We start from the raw sequence: 16,063 nt of genomic DNA on the forward strand, positions 1-16,063 counted from the left end.
CTTCCTTTAATATTCCTTGGGTACTGTGTGCTTGTGGTGCTACCATTGCTATTACCACCACATCTACAACCCACAGCTGTTGGTGCTTCTTGCAGGCCATACCTTCTGGCTAGGCCCAATCCCACGGTCCCACCCCAGGGTCAGTACTTCTTGTTATATCTTCTAAACTGCTCTGGGCTGGAAAAATGACTCACTGTGACATTTTGTTGTTTATCCTGCTCCAAATTTGGTTTCATTTGCTTTTTAAAGTTGTTTAATGGTGGGCAATGTGTAATGGGAGGGCTTGGCAAAAATACTTGTCTCACTTCACCAACAGGCTCGGCCTCTAAATTTCTTATTTCTGCATAGAGCACTACCATTTTAGTTACCCAGGTTTGCAACCTGGGAGCCCTCCTAGATTCATTCACTCTTGATCATCCACCCCCATCCATTGAGTTACTAAATATTATCCGTTCTATTTCTGTCTGTCCCCTTCTCTGAACTTGAATTAGGGCTACTTCAGTAGTTGGAATGACTTCTTGAGTTTAAGGAATTTTAAAATGAGGAAGAGATTTTGCCTTCTTTCCTATTTCAGCTCCTTTATTTGGATGGCAAATGCCTCTCTACAAGAGTGATTATGTGATAACCCAACTGTTCATAGTAGGAAGGACAAAAGGAAACCCATGCACAAGACTTACTGTCCAAAGGAAATTTGTTAAAAGACATTCTTTATAGCTGGCTGGAGATAGGATACTTGTTGGCTTCCAAATCTCTTTGCTGAATGGGCAGTGGTGTGACAATTCCCCAGATTCCTGTGTTGTGGTAGCTTAAAAAGATAGCTTTCTAACTTTACTTTTTTGGATTAGAAAAGTCTTATCCCTGATGAGTATGAAAGATGAACCCTCTATTGCAAGGGGAGGGGGTGTTCAGGATGATGTTGGGTAGTAATAAGGTGTTATTTGATACCTTCACTTCTAGATCTTCACTGAGATCTTTCATTGAAGTAATGGGTTGAGAAGAATGAGAGTATAGGAGTGGCGTTTCCCCTAATTTATTCAGTATTGGCTAACAAAGGACATGTACACAGTCTTATGGTGCCATCTGAGACTAGCTGGATACTTTATCTGTGCAATTTTTATTGAGTAAAGAAGGGTAGATCTTAGAGTCTTAGAGGTGAAAGCAAAAAGCATGGGACAGTTGATACTATGGGGATGCTTTATAATTTTCTGTCAAGTGTCAGAAGAGGTGACCTTGAGTTATCTTTTCAAGTGAGAACTCCAAGCCTTATAGAAGTCTTATGATTTTTTTCCTTGAAAATGTAGAATATTAGGTAAGATTCTACGGGAAGGGAGAATGAACATCCATATGCAAAGGTTCAAGAGGAGAAAGACTTACTATGTATATGTGTGTGTGTATATATATATATATATATATATATATATATATATATATACATACACACACACACATACATCTATAATTGTGTACTACATACATAGATTCTATAGCAGGCAGTCAATTCACATTCCACAGAATGAGGAAAGCTATCTCTTAACAGTTACACAATTCTAAAAAGCAAAACCATATCCTTTATATGTATAAGAAAGGGGTACAGAACTACAGAAACCAGAAATTATTAACAGCATAGTATTGCCCTCTCACAAAACCCATCCTTTTCTTCATTTGTTTTTCAGATATGTCACGCTTTTCTTGACCCCATTTGGGTTGGTTTTTTTTTTTTTGACAAAGATACTGAAGTGGTTTGCCATTTTTCCTCTAGCTAATTTTACAGATGAGGGAATTGAGGCACGCGGATGAAGTGACTTGCCCCAGCTAGTAAGTGTCTGAGGCCAGATTTGAACCCAGAAAGATGAGTCTTCCTAACTCCAGGCCCAGCCCTCTGTCCCACCTTTCTAATTCAGTAGTACTCCCTTCAAAGTACTTACTCTATCTGTCTCTGCCAGAATTTTCTCCACTTCACCCTATCCCCTTTTAGGGCACCTTGGCCTTTCTCAGACTTTATTCATTTTGTAACTGGATAATGTCCTTTCAACTTCCTGAAACCCCTCCCTCCTTCACATAATCCTGTTCTTATCTTCATTATCTCATTTCTCCCCCTCCCCAACACCCCATCCTTGCTTTCTCTAAATAATGTTCCCAAATTAATCTTTAATCCCCTTCTCAAAAATTTAAAAGTGGCTTCTGATTGCTTACAAGTTTAAGTGAATGGCTATAGGAAAAGGCATTGATTAAATGCTCACTACATGCCAAGCACTTTGCCAAATGCTTGGGTTATAATTAGAAAAGCAAGGTAGTCCCTGATCTCTAGGAGCTCATTCTCATTGGGGGATATCACATATGAAAGAGTTCAGTTGCAAGTCAGGTGAACAGGCCCAGGAGTCTTTAGATTGTTGGTGTGGGAGGGCTTCACTCAATGGATGCAGGAGGCAGACCTGGGGAGTTCTTTATTTGGAACTTTTGATGGTATCTCATCAATTTGGGAATGAATTGACTTGATGGGAAAGAGCCACCATTTTGGTTTTTGCTTTTTAAAATTTTTTATTTTTTAAATTAATAATCATTTATTTTCTCTTCTACCGTCCCATTTCAAGTGGGAAAACAAAATCTAGCAAAGAAATTTCCTCATTGGCCATGTCCAAAAATAAATGTCTCATTCTACCACTTGATCACCTTTCTGTCAGGAGGTGGGTAGCATACTTTACTATCTATTGTCTCATTGGTTATTATGTTGATAGAGTTAAGTCTTTCAAAGTTATTTGTCTTTACAGTGCTGTTTTTTGTCTTTACAATTTGTACAGTTTACCTTTACAGTTACTGTTGTGTGTGTTTTTCTCCTGGTTCTACTGACTGCACTGAATCAGTTCATGCAAGTCTTCCTAGGTTTCTCTGAAATAGTTTTTCATGATTTTTTTTTACAACAGAATAGTTTTCCATTATATTCATATACTATAAACTATTCAACCATTATTTAATTGATGGACAGCCCCCTCCTCAAGTTTCTAGTTCTGTATCACCCCAAAAGGGGAAGCTATAAATATTTTTGTACATAGAAGTCTTTTTTCTTTCCTTGATCTCCTTGGGGGTATGTAGGTGTTATTGCAGGGTTAAAAAGGTATGCAGTTTTAGTACTTGGGTGATCATTTAAATTGCTTTCTAAAATGGCTAGCACAGTTCATAGTTCCAGCAATGTATTAATGTCCCAGTTTTCACATAGCTCTTCCAGCATTTGTCATTTTCCTTTTTGTCAACTTTGCCTATCTTAAGAGTACGAGGTGTAATCTCAGGGTTGCTTTAATTTTCTACTCTAATTATTAGTCATTTGTAGCCTTTTTCCATGTGGCAATTGATAGCTCACACTTGTGCCTTAGAAAACTTCTGGTTCATTCCTTTGAATTGGAAGATGCCTCTTATTCTTATAAATTTGAATCAGTTTCTTTTATATTTTGGAAATGATACCCTTATCCAAGAAAACTGCTCCAATGTTTCACCCTCTCATGCCTTCCCTTATCTGTTTCCTTTTTGTTTTAACTGCATTAATTTTATATAATAAAAACTGACCATTTTATTATTTGGTAATGAACTGTTCCTCTATCCAGGATCTGAAAGGTAATTTTTTTCCTTGCTGCTCTAATTAATTTCACTTTATATATTTAAATCATGTATCCATTTGGAGTTTATCTTAGCATATGGTGTGACATTGTCTGTACTTAGTTCTGACCAGTTTTCCCAGCAGTATTTGTCAAATAGTTGGTTCTTAGGCATGTAGGTAGTTGTCAGTTGAACTATCTTTCCTTTTCTTCTTCTCCCTCCTCCCCTGCACTTCACCCCCCTCTTTGGAATAAGTCATTCTTTGTTTCTTTTTTTTTCCACCCAGTTCTTATTGTCTTAATTTCTGTTTGGTTCCTGAGCAAAAATCATGACAGCTGGTGATGTAGCAGATGAAGTGCTTAACTTAGAATTAAGGAGATGTGAGTTTGAATCCTGCCCCAGCCATTTAAAATTGCTGTATGTTCCTGGGCAAGTCACTTAATCTGTTAGATGAGGATTATGATGACATCTAAGACATCTATATGGAAATATTGACATGAGACGCAAAAGAGATAACATGTTTGCCATACTTTCAAGGCTTTTCAAACCTTCAAATGCCATATAAATGTTGGCTATTAGTGTTATCATTATCCTTTTGCTTTTTTCAGCTGTTACTGACCTTTTTAAAAAATTGTGTATTTTTTTTAGTCAGGAAAGATCTTTTTTTCCCTCTCTCATTTTAACCCACTTCCGCAATTGAGAACAAAACAAAAGCAAACCTGTTACAGACATGTATAGTCAATCAAAACATGCCCACTTTGACAATGTTAAAAAAAAGATGAGTTTCATTCTGAATTCTGAGTCCTTTGCCTCAGTATCAGGAAATGAGTAGCATGCTTCACCATTAGTCCTAGAATTGTGGTTAGTCATTACACTGATCAAAGTTCCTAATTCTTTCAAAGTTATTTGTCTTTACTGTGTTGTATTTGTACGGATTGTTCTCTTATTTTTGTTTGCTTTACTTTGCATCAGTTCACACAAATCTTCCCAGGTTTCTTTGAAACCATCTCCTTCATCATTTCTAACAACACAATAGTATTCCATCATATTCATTTACCATACCCTTATACCTTGTTCAGCCATTTACCAGTTAATGGGCCTCTCCTTAGATTTCCCTCAGAAGAGCTCTGGTTTTTACATCTTTAGTTTCTCTTGATTAGGATTAATCCATCCTTTTAACCTACCCTCCCTTCTCCCCTTTGTTTCCTATTTCCCTGTTTATTGAGATGGTTTTTTTGTGCCCACCTCTGTGTGTGTGTGTGTGTGTTCATCCTTCGTTGCTGAAGAAGACCATGCCATCAGAGAACTAATGATATGACTTGCACTTGACTTTGTTTTGAGTGAGGGAGGGCTGTGCAGGTCACCAGCCTCACTTCTCCTCCAGAGCCATCTGAATCCAGTGACCAGATATTCCTCAGGATGACTGCAGATGACCCAGGATGAGGCAGTTGGGGTTAAGTGACTTGCTCAAGGCCACCCAGCTAGTGAGTATCAAGTGTCTGAAGTGACATTTGAACTCAGGTCCTCCTTACTCCTGCACTGGTGCTCTATCCACTGCACCACCTTGCTGCCCCTGATGATGATAGGGTTCAGTGGGGATACATGTGTCATCTCCCCAGATTAGAATGTAAGTAGTTTATCCTTGGTTAGTACTTAATCATTTTTCATTCATACCTGTATTTTTATATTTCTTTTCTTTTTTCCCCCCTCCAACTTCAAAGTTTCTATACAACTCAGGTCTTTTCATTAGGAATGCTTCAAAGTCCTTTATTTCATTAAAGGTCAATTCTCTCCCTCACCTATTCCCCCCATATAGGATTATACTCACTTTTGCTGGGGAAGTTATTCTTGTCTGTAATATGTGATTGCTTTCTGGAATATGTAATCTTTTTTCTATGAAATGTCTTATATTTTCAGTTTTTACAGTCATTTGACTTTGTTTTAATATTTCTTTTTGTCTTGTGGAAACTGGGTTCTTTTTGGTCCAATCTAATTTTCCAGGAGATTGTCTCATGGACAAGGTTTTATATTTCTTCTGCTAAGCTGTTAATCCCTTTTCCAGTTTTTTCTTCTATAGTTCTCATTTGTTTTCCAGGTTTTACCACTTGTGTCTCATTTCATTGACTGAAGCGTTTTTTTGACTCCTGCTTTAAGCTCTTATAGGAATTCTAGTTGCATTTATGTCTAAGCAAAAAAAGAGTTTTTCTTTGATAATTTTCTTGTAGATGTTTTGGAGCCATTCTCTTTTTTGGGGAAGAGGAGGGATTATGTCTTGAGTGTCCTGTTACCATAATAACTTTTTATGATGGGATTCTTTTTTTTTTTAATTTGCTCATTCTTCTAGCCTTCTTCTTAACTTTGGACTTGAAGTTAGGGCTGGACTCAGCAGAACTTAAGGAGGGAAGGTCTGTTCTGGGCCTGTTGCTTCTTTCTTATATTGTTGAATGTTGTAATGTTGTAGGATCTCAGGAAGCTCAGAGTGAGGACCTGCAGCCTTTCAATGCTCTCAAAGATCTGTTCCAAGCAAGTCTGATTGCTGCCCCGCCCCCTGCAAATTCCCAGCTTAGGTTCGAATCTAAGCAACAGTGACCTGCTGTTGCTGGATTGCTGTTAGCTGAACTTCCTATCTGCAACAGGGGTTCTGAACTTCTTTTGTGTCATGGACCCCTTCGTACAAGAGCTTAGTGTGTCAGGCATTGTGTTTGTGGTAGGAGTTCCTTGATCAAGATAGCTGTGATGTGACTTTGTGTGATGTGAACTTTGATGTGACCAGAATGTATGTATTTCCTTTTGTATACTCTTTTCCTCCCTAAATCCTATCCATTTTTAAAGGCTTACCTCCTTCATCCATACAGGATTTAAACTAAGCATCACTTCAGTTCAGCCATCAAATCTTTAATATTATGTTGGGCAAGGATAGAAAGAGAGCTCTTAGCTTTTTCACTAATATAACCCTAAGAATGAACTGCTGCTTCATATTATTACCCTTTTGTGTTTGTAAGCCTCATCTTCCCAATTAGATTTTAAAATTCGGAGGGGTGGGATTTGCACTTTAAAAAAAATAATTTTAGTAAATATTTTCTGGCTAAATGAATTTTGAAAGGGCACTTGTACATTGTATATTTTAAAAATATAGTGTAAAGAGTTAGTAGGGACAAAATAGGAAAGGCATGGAACAAGTTTTCCATATAGCTCTATGTACTATGATTTTTACCAAAGGCAAAATAAATAAATAAAAACTAGAATGAAGTCAGTAGGGGAGTGGAGGGGATTGAACAGGTCTAAAGTTTCCCTGGTGATTAGTCCCTAAAGAAACAAGCTTTCTCAAGGCTCTACCTTGGAGGTGTCACTTTGAGAAATTTTAAACAGTAGAAGCAGCTGGCATCTGAATTGTCCTCCTGAAGTCCCAGGTTGGTAAATCAAAATTGTTGGTTATACCCTCAGCAGTCTTCTCTCTCTAAGAAGGCTGTGGCCTCATAGGAAATTAGGTATGGATCCAAAATAGTTTGGGGGGAGGTGGGGGGCGCAGGGTGACCTCAAAACTGCTGTACCTTACAACCCAGATACTTCCCCTGTCTTGGTTTCTTCATGGTCTATCAGTTTCTGCTCCTTAAGTGTACTTCATTTTTGAAAGCATTCCCCCTTGCTGTCATATTTAAAAGTAGTTTTTTCATATAGGAATATATTGGAACAAGTAAAACCGTTATAAAGTAAGGAAATTTGGTGAAAGTACCAGACTACAAAAGTAGGCAAGATGACCCTGACTATCTAACTTGAAACAAAAGCAAGAAAAGTGGCTTCTTCAAATATAGGAAATAAGAACTCATGTCCTTAAGAATGATTTAGCATTTTATATTGATTGACATTTGGCCTGTGGTCAGTGAGGACATACTCTCCTGATTAGTGGTAATCTTAGGACCAAGATATTAAAATGAGCTTAGAGGGAATCCCTCATATTTCCCAGTAGCCGACCTTGTGACAAAGAAATTGACTTAATCAGAATACCTACAAAGGACAGCTTGGAGCACTGGAAAAGGGGAAAACTGTGTAAAGAGTTTGAGAGGTGCAGACTAGCAGCTGAGAGCACCCAGGCCTTGCTCTGATAGATTTACTCCTAGAGTATCCTAATCTTAATTTAGTTTCCCACCTGCCATGAGAACTATTCCACTACAAAAGGTTAAAATTAGCTCACTTAAGACAGAGTTGTGTCAGAAGAGCAAGCCCCAAGTTTTCTGACCAACAGAACTGAAAAACCAGATTTTGGAGTTCATTGAAGTAGTAGCTACTTTGAGGCCAGTCAGTCACTCAGCAGGCATTTATTAAGCATTTGCTAAGCACTGGAGATACAAAGAAAGTCAAAAACAGTTCCTGCTGTCCTCAAGTAACTCACAGTCTAAGGGGGGAGTGAGATAACATACAAACACTAAGCGAATCCAGGATAATTTGGAGATAATCTCAGTAGAAGGGTTAAGGGGACCTGGAAAGTCTTTCAGAAAGTAGGATTTTAGCCACAACTTGAAGGAAGCCAGGAAATGTAGAGGAGGAGAGAATTCCAGATATGGGGTACAGCCAGTTAACATGCCTGGAGTCAGGAGATGGAGTATTTTGTTTGGGGAAAAGCATGAGCCCCAGGAGTTGGGAATAAGGTGTAATAGGAGAAGCCAGCTTATGAAGGACTACTTTAAAAGCCAAACAAAGGATTATTCATAAGAATTATTGAGAATAGAAAGAGCACTAGGTGCAAACCCTGGTTCTCCAACTTCCTAGTTTTGTGACCTTCAGTTAAATCACTTTAGTCACTGAGCCTGTTTACTCATCTCTAAAATGGGACTGTCAATCCTTATCTCATAAGGTGGTTTGTAAGGAAAGCTTTGTAAAATGTATATAAATCATAAGCTGTTGTTAATTGAACTTTGAAACTGGGCTACAGAAGGTGTCAGTTCAGATAAAGAAACATGGTCCTTATGGTTCAAGTCTCTGTTCTAATGTTGTACACATACTCACATACTCACTTGTGATAAATATGCACGAAATAACGTTAAGGTTATATATTCTGCTAAACTGTTATCTTGATGGTCTTCTCTTGACTTAGATTTGTGAAACCTGACGGTTGACTGAGATAGGGCAAGAGTGATAGGGTATATGTAGCTTTGGGAAACAAGGGGATAAGGAGCCAAAAAGATGGCTGAAGTGTGCTTGAGGCAGTCGTTGTGAGAGCCAGGAGCAGTTTGTCCCTAAGGAAGAAGCTCGCTCGAGGTTGTAGCAAAGCCTCATGTGTTTTCATTTTCTGCCAAGTGTTGTTGTTGCCTGCCACTGACTACTGTTACTACTGCATTTACCAGGGAGAGTGATGGCATTTTAAGAAATTTTTGTGAAATGACAGAAAGTAAAACATAGCCCCATCGTGTCAGTTGGAGAATGGAACGTGCTTATGCCTGTTCTTCTTCTGGCAGTGAATTATATTTGTTGTAGTGATAATTGATTTTGAAAAGAGTTCTGGAAAGTTCCTAGGCCCCAGTGGTTAGTCTTCCTACCTTTCTTTGGTGTTCTGTTCAAGAAAAATATTCCTCAAGTGGAAGTATTCTTAAGTTAACTTAAGGATAGATTTGAGAGTTGAAAAGGTTTTCACAGTTGGTTAAATATTGGACAACTTTGGACTAATATTGAACCAGATTTACTGTTAGAATCCTAGAATTACAGGGCTAGAAAGGACCTTAAGAATAATTTAGTTAAAGGTCGTATAGACTATTAGTGGTAGTGCAGGGGTCTAGAAAACCTATGTCTTTAGATTCACTCTACAGTACAACTCTAGGAAGATTTGTAAATAATATCATCTGGGAAGTAGGAGTTGAGTGTTTCTTTTGGAAAGAAATAGAGAGCTGAACTAAATTGACCAGAGAAACTAACTAGAACTTTAAGAATTTATGGTGTTATGTTGGCTGTACCTGTAGGTTTACTTTTAGATGGAATTGAACTTTAAAAAAACTGGTGCTTGATGTGATTTTAGAAACTAAAGGATGTTTTCTCTTAAATTTTCTGCAGGTCCAAATCAATTTACAAGAAATACTTCAGTTTTGAACACTTGGTTATTTTGATGGTAGGGAAGAGATCTCTAGCCTTGGAGTGTAGAAGGCCTCTTTTCAAATCTTAACCTTAAACACTTATTAGCTGTGGGACCTTGAGCAAGTCACCTAACATCTCTTGGTCTTAATTCTCATCTGTATGATGAAGGTGGGGTATGTCTCAGTGGCACTAAGATCCCTTAAAACTCTAAATCTCTGGGTTCTATGATCATTTTTACAGGTGCTGAAATTGTACCCAGACAGGATCTCTTGCTAGCATAGTAGTCTCCCAAACAGTTTAAATTGAATTTAAAACTGTTGGGTATACATCACATTATTGTTGATGCTTTTGAGCACAGCTGATGGTGTATCTTTTTGGGCTAGAGAATATGATTAAATCATTTTTGCTTCTCCTAGATTTTGTAGAGCATCCCCGAGTATGACTGCAGAATGAAGCGGCGCTTGGATGACCAGGAGTCACCTGTGTATGCGTCCCAGCAGCGACGTATTGCCAGCAGCACCGAAGCATTTCCACACCAGCACCGTGTGCTTGCCCCTGCACCTCCTGTGTATGAGACAGTCTCTGAGACCATGCAGTCAGCTACAGGAATCCAGTACTCTGTTACTCCCAGCTATCAGGTAGGAATGAGCCACACTCCCAAAACAGCCAGCTGGCACAGCGGGCCTGCAGTTAGGGAGACCTGCATTCAGATATGACCTCAGACACTTGCTGGCCACACTTATCTTCTCTCATCCTCTCTTTTGTTATCTGTAAAATGGCAGTAAGGATACCTACCTTCCAGGGTTGCTATGGGGATACATTGAGATATATTCGTAAAGCACTTTATAAACCTTATCATCATCATTATGATCATGATCATCATCAAATATCCCTTTCACACTGTTCTCATATGAGCATGAACTCAGTGTCCTTTCCAAAATGTGTCAGAACCGATTATAATGGTCCACAGCTAGACTGACCAGGAGAGAGTGCAGTAGAACTCCCAATGTCCCTAGCTAAGGAGGCTATTCTTTTCTTAACATAGCCTAAGATTATATTTGCTTTCTTGGTTATCACATACCCGACTAGAACTTTCCACTAGAAATCCTTCATTCTCTTTCATTTGAATTACTAATTCTCTGTATGCCTCCTCCTGTCCCTGTATGCCTCCCCCTGTCTTATACTTGAGAATTCAGTCCCATAAAGCCATGCTGTAAGACTTGGCATTTATTTTGTCCTGATCTTATTTTATCCATATGGAGAACTTTTAGTGTGGAGACTCCCCCTACTGGTACAGACCTGCAGCTCCTTTTCCCTCCTTATGGTTCCAGAGCTTTGGTTACAGTACTGAGGAGTTTAGCCTTGCCAGGAGAGGCACAGCTCCTATGGGTTAGGCAGGAGCTGATCTTCATCCTTATTGAATTTCCCTTGTCTGGGTAGTTGGAGATGAGGAGGTATGTGGAAGGGTCTGGGGGGAAAGACAGGAATTAGTTTTGGATACACAGATTTAAGATGTCTATGAGATGTTTAGATTTTTTAAAATTCAGGTTTTTTCCAATCTTACTTTCTCTTCCAAAAGAAAAAGGAAAAAAGCCAATTCTCATGATGGATTCGGAGATAAATCAAGCAATTCCCTTATTGGCCATGTCCAAAAAATTAACTGAGTCTGTATCTTGAGTCCCTCATACTTGTCAGGAGGTGGGTACTTCATTTTTGGCCCTCTGGAGTCATGGATGGTCATTGTGTTGGTTAGATCTCTTAAGTCTTTCAAAATTGTTTATTTTTACAATGTTCTTATTGTATAAACTGTTCTGGTTCTGCTCACTTTATTTTGCATCAATTTATACAGTTCTTCTCAAATTTCTCTGACATCGTTGGACATTCACTTTTTAATATCCAATAGGAATAGGCACTGGGGTGGATATCTAGATCTGAGTCATCTCTTCCTAGATAAGATAATTAAAGCTAAGGGAAGTATTACAGTGTAGAAAGAGGATAGGCCCTGGAAGAGCCCCAGGGCCTTGGGCACCTTGGAACACAGCCACTGTTAGGACCATGTGAAAAATCATAAGAGAATGTCACAAGAACCCAGGGAAGAGGGAGCATCCAGGAGGGAGAGTATACAGCAGCAGTGTAGCAGAGGTAAAGAAGCACAAGGGCTGATCTGATTTGGCAGCCATCATTGATAAATTTGGAGAGAGTAGTTGCAGTGTGTTGGGGTGGGAAGCTGAATTGTGAAAAGATTGAGGCGTGAGTACGTGGGGCAGTGGAGTGTAGGTGGCTTCTTTTAGGGAGTTTGACTGAGAAAGGGAAGAGAGGCCGATACCTTGAAGGGTTGATAGGCTCTAGTGAAGTTTTTTTTTCTTTTTTTAAAGAATTCAAGACACTTAAACATGTTTGAAGGTAACAAGGGAAAAACAACCCAAATATGTTGGAAGGGCTTGGAAATTAGAACGGTGGGGGATGATTGAGGGAACAATCTGTTGGAGAGTAGGATTAAAGGCACCTAGAGAGGGGGTGGCCTTGGCTAACCTCCTTTCTTAGAGACTGGGTTAGAGCACTGACAGTGGGGAGAGGGAAAGTTTTCAGGACAGAATAGGTTTTGTGCAGCCTCTGGGTGGAGTGCGATAGGGAATCATTTAGATAGAGAGGAGGGAAAGGATTGCTTGCTACAGTGAGGACCTGGATGAGGAGTCTTGGTTCAGCATATGAGTAGAGTATAGAAGAAGGAATGTAAAAGTAATCTAAGTCTTCGATTTGTCAAGGCTCAGGTGGTGAGAAGACATATTGGACAACTAGAAAACTGTGTAGTGTTGTATACTTATAGGTTAAGATTGGGATCTTAAAAGAGGAAAGTGAGGTCAGAACCAAGCTGAGCAAGTACTGAGGGATAGAGATGAGAGGTCATGATCAGGACAAACAACAAATAGGAGGGTTTGGAGAGGTAAGGCATGGAATGAAAGGAAGTTAGGAAGAGATAGAGGAATGTTAGTTTTTGATAATAGGAATGGAACACTTGTGGATGACAATGAAATAAGGTATGACCATCCCTATGGGTGACTGAAATTTGTGGTACTGGGAAGTTAAGTAAGGTGTTTGAGGGAGTTTATGAATGTTCTTATCCCTTAGTATGAAGGCAGGAGTTGGAGAAAGATGGTGAGCCAGAGAGCTAAACTGCTTGAGAAAGGAGGGGGAATGCCCTACTTGGTGTTCCGTACTTTAAAAATGTTATTCTTGTTGGTGAGTTCCCCTCAATCATTTCTCTTCATGTATTCAGAATTTAATTCTTTAGAGTTTCTGTCTCTTCTGATCTGATATAGAAGTTTGATTCATTGGACCCTAGCTTGCCTTTCTCCAGACCCGTTAAAATCTACTATTGAAAATCCAGAAGGCATTTCAAGTTATTCCCAGCTTACTTTTCCTTTTGTGTCACACAGATTATTAAATAGAATGGTTACTTTCCCTCACAATTTTCATCATTTCCACCTCAACAATCAGTCCTTCCTTTTGACTTGAATCAGAATTTCTTCTTGTTAATTCATCCACCTTTTAAAGGAAATCAATGGAAGTTAAAAAAAAGTAAATAAAAAGTAGCTTTAAAAAAACCCCCCTTTTATTTGCTTTTAAGGAGACTGAAGAAAAGATGTTTGTGTTTGGATTTTCTTTCCAAATTGTGTTCAGCTCTATTGTAGAATTTTTTTTATAGAGCAAATAGAACAAGACTATTTTAAATGACCAGACTCTTACTTAAAACACTTCCCCCCTCTTTTTACTCCCCTATCAAACATTCTCAGGTATTGACTTGTCTTTTCTCTATTCGAATCACTGTTTTGTTGCTAATTGTTTTCAGGGAATGTGCATTGGTGATGGGGAGGAGGGATTCATTTGGAAATGCCCTAGAAATTTGTGTGGTATGTTGAAATATTATCAACACAATTTTGAAAAGTGTGTATCATTTATGTTAGAAAGGAAGGTCCCACATATTGATTTCTTTATTGTGTTTAAGCTGAGGAGGAATTTGTTCATCAAAGACTCAGCTCTGGAGTTATTTTTTTTCAGGTTTCAGCTGTGCCACAGAGCTCAGGCAGCCATGGCCCCACGCTAGCAACTGTTCATAGTGGCCACCATCACACAACATCTGTTCAGCCTCATGGAGGACAGGTGGTTCAGAGCCATGCTCATCCAACTCCACCAGCGGCACCAGTGCAGGGACAGCAGCAGTTTCAGAGGCTCAAGGTAGGATTAAACTTTCTCCAGGATGTCATAAGATCTAGGGAAAAAATTCTCCTTAGACATGTTTTTTTGCCTGCAATTTTGGAACATGGTGGAATAGCAGGTAAACTAATTTAGCATGTATCTTGATTTCTGATTGAATTTTATGAAATCTTGTTTGATGTTTGATCTGTTTTCTGAGTTGCTGATAAAATAATCATCATTGCATTATCTCTGGTTATGACAGCATAGCACCTCATGTCTTCTTCGATTTGTGGAATTGCCATTCTGTACTAGATTACAGTGTATAAATAAACTAAGAGACAAACGGTTGGTGCAAATTCTGGTGCTCAAAAGTAAGGGACTCCAGACTAATGTTTGGATTATTTTCTTGCAAATAAAATTCCTCATATTGTAATTCTAGTCAAGTCAGCTTTAGTTAATCTCTCAGTATACAAATTCCTGTTTCTTGAACTCTGTTTTCACTTAGGAAAAGTATAATTATAGCATTTGCAGTAGCAACATTATACATAATTTACAATAGCTTGTTAAAACATTATTATACACTTGCTGAAAACTTAAGGTGAAGCCTTAGCTCTGAATTCGCAACAGAACTTATTTGATCAGTTTTTATAATAATGATTCTGTGATAATGCAGGGTAATATTGTAAATCCTACTTCTCTCTTGCAGTCTTGAGAGCCAACTGGTTGGCTTCACAGAGTTCATTCTTGATAAATAAATCACATTTCTTTTTTTTGAGGAATGCTTGTTAAGTTTTAGAGTTAATATTCCTGTGTCTGTTCTCCTGAGGGTACCATAGATTTTCTTGCAGCAGAAGTGCGTTACATTTACAAGGCCAAAGTGACACCTGAGCTCTGGGGTCACCTGACTTGAGTATCACATCTCTGAATGTGTTATCACATCTTCATTTCAGATTTGGGGATCTCTGCCTTTTCTCTCTGCATAAAGGAATGTGAATTTAATCGAAGTATAAAATGTTAGTTTGTCATTTGAAAATTGCATTTTGCCATAAACAACATCTCTGCCTGAGTGGTTTTTTTTCACATTTTATATTTAATTTCATTTGAGGGGGAAATTGATTATATAATAGCTTGTTATAATATGCAACAAATATACTGATTATAATATAAATAATTAAAATTATTAATTTTTAATTTAATCATGATGATTTTGATGTGGATTGCTCCCTTTCAACGGAATCAACTCTGGCAAATGTTTAAGCCCTTGGTATTTCTTATCAGTTGGCATATTTCTAATCCCTTCCTTGAAAGGAGTGTGTGTGCTCAGGGAATACAAACTTATTTTTATATCGTCTAAGTAAACTTCTTAGGTAGGGAGAGATTGTAGATGGTTCTGAAGTTCAAGAATTCTGAATCAGTTCATTTGTCTCAATTCAGATAATTGAATTGACTGTGCTTAATGTGAAGCACATTATTTGAAGAGTACTTGCTCCTTGCCTTGTTCATTTCAAAATTTTGATGACTGACATAGTTTCTAAAATTCTGTCCAAAAAAAGATGGAACAGTGGTCCTCTTAGGTGAATGAAGTTTCAGACCATTACTATCCATCTCATTCGTATCTCATGTGATTTAGATCATTTTATATTTTGGCGAGGTTTGTCAAATCTCTAATGCTATGAAGAAACAGTGTTGGTAAGGCTAACATTATGATGCCTATATTTGATTGTGCCTTTGTGATTGGTGGTGACTGTTTCTACGTTAATGTTGTGTAATATAATTCATTGTTACTGATGCTATCCCAGGATGTCAGGTTGTGTTATATGTTTATATAATTTATAACAAAGTAATATTCCACAAGAATACTGAAATATAAGATTCTTGGATTCTCAGGGAGTTCTTATCCATTCTGTTCAATAGCATCTGGCCTTTATGATTTTCTGTGGCTAATCTTCTGGAAATGAGGCTTTTTATGTTTGTTAGGCTTGTTCTCACGTGACACATAGCTATTCCTTTTACTCTTAATAGTTAAACTCTGAGATTTTCAAGTTCCTGGTCTCCTGCTGGATTCTTCTCAAAATATCAAATTCATTATCACTCCCAGATTACCAGGTTTATATTGTTCCTCTTTCCAGTTGGGGATTCCAGACATGTATGCAGTACTTATATGGAATTTTGATCAGTACTTTCATGAGATGGGGAAGGATTTTCCTGTTTATCC

General features: G+C 38.2%; 1 protein-coding gene across 3 annotated transcripts in view; it reads left to right on the plus strand.

Moving 5' to 3' along the window:
• SIN3A (SIN3 transcription regulator family member A) overlaps nt 1–16,063 on the plus strand; it is a 71,891-nt gene that overhangs the window by 24,110 nt on the left and 31,718 nt on the right. For all 3 annotated transcript variants that reach the window (XM_072628300.1, XM_072628299.1, XM_072628301.1), the window contains 2 exons: nt 10,068–10,289; nt 13,711–13,887. In XM_072628300.1, the coding sequence (XP_072484401.1) occupies nt 10,101–10,289; nt 13,711–13,887 (366 nt within the window). In that variant the 5' untranslated portion in view covers nt 10,068–10,100. The remainder of the gene's footprint in view (nt 1–10,067; nt 10,290–13,710; nt 13,888–16,063) is intronic.

This window comes from Notamacropus eugenii, chromosome 1, assembly GCF_028372415.1.
Source record: "Notamacropus eugenii isolate mMacEug1 chromosome 1, mMacEug1.pri_v2, whole genome shotgun sequence".
Classification (NCBI taxonomy): Eukaryota; Metazoa; Chordata; class Mammalia; order Diprotodontia; family Macropodidae; genus Notamacropus; species Notamacropus eugenii.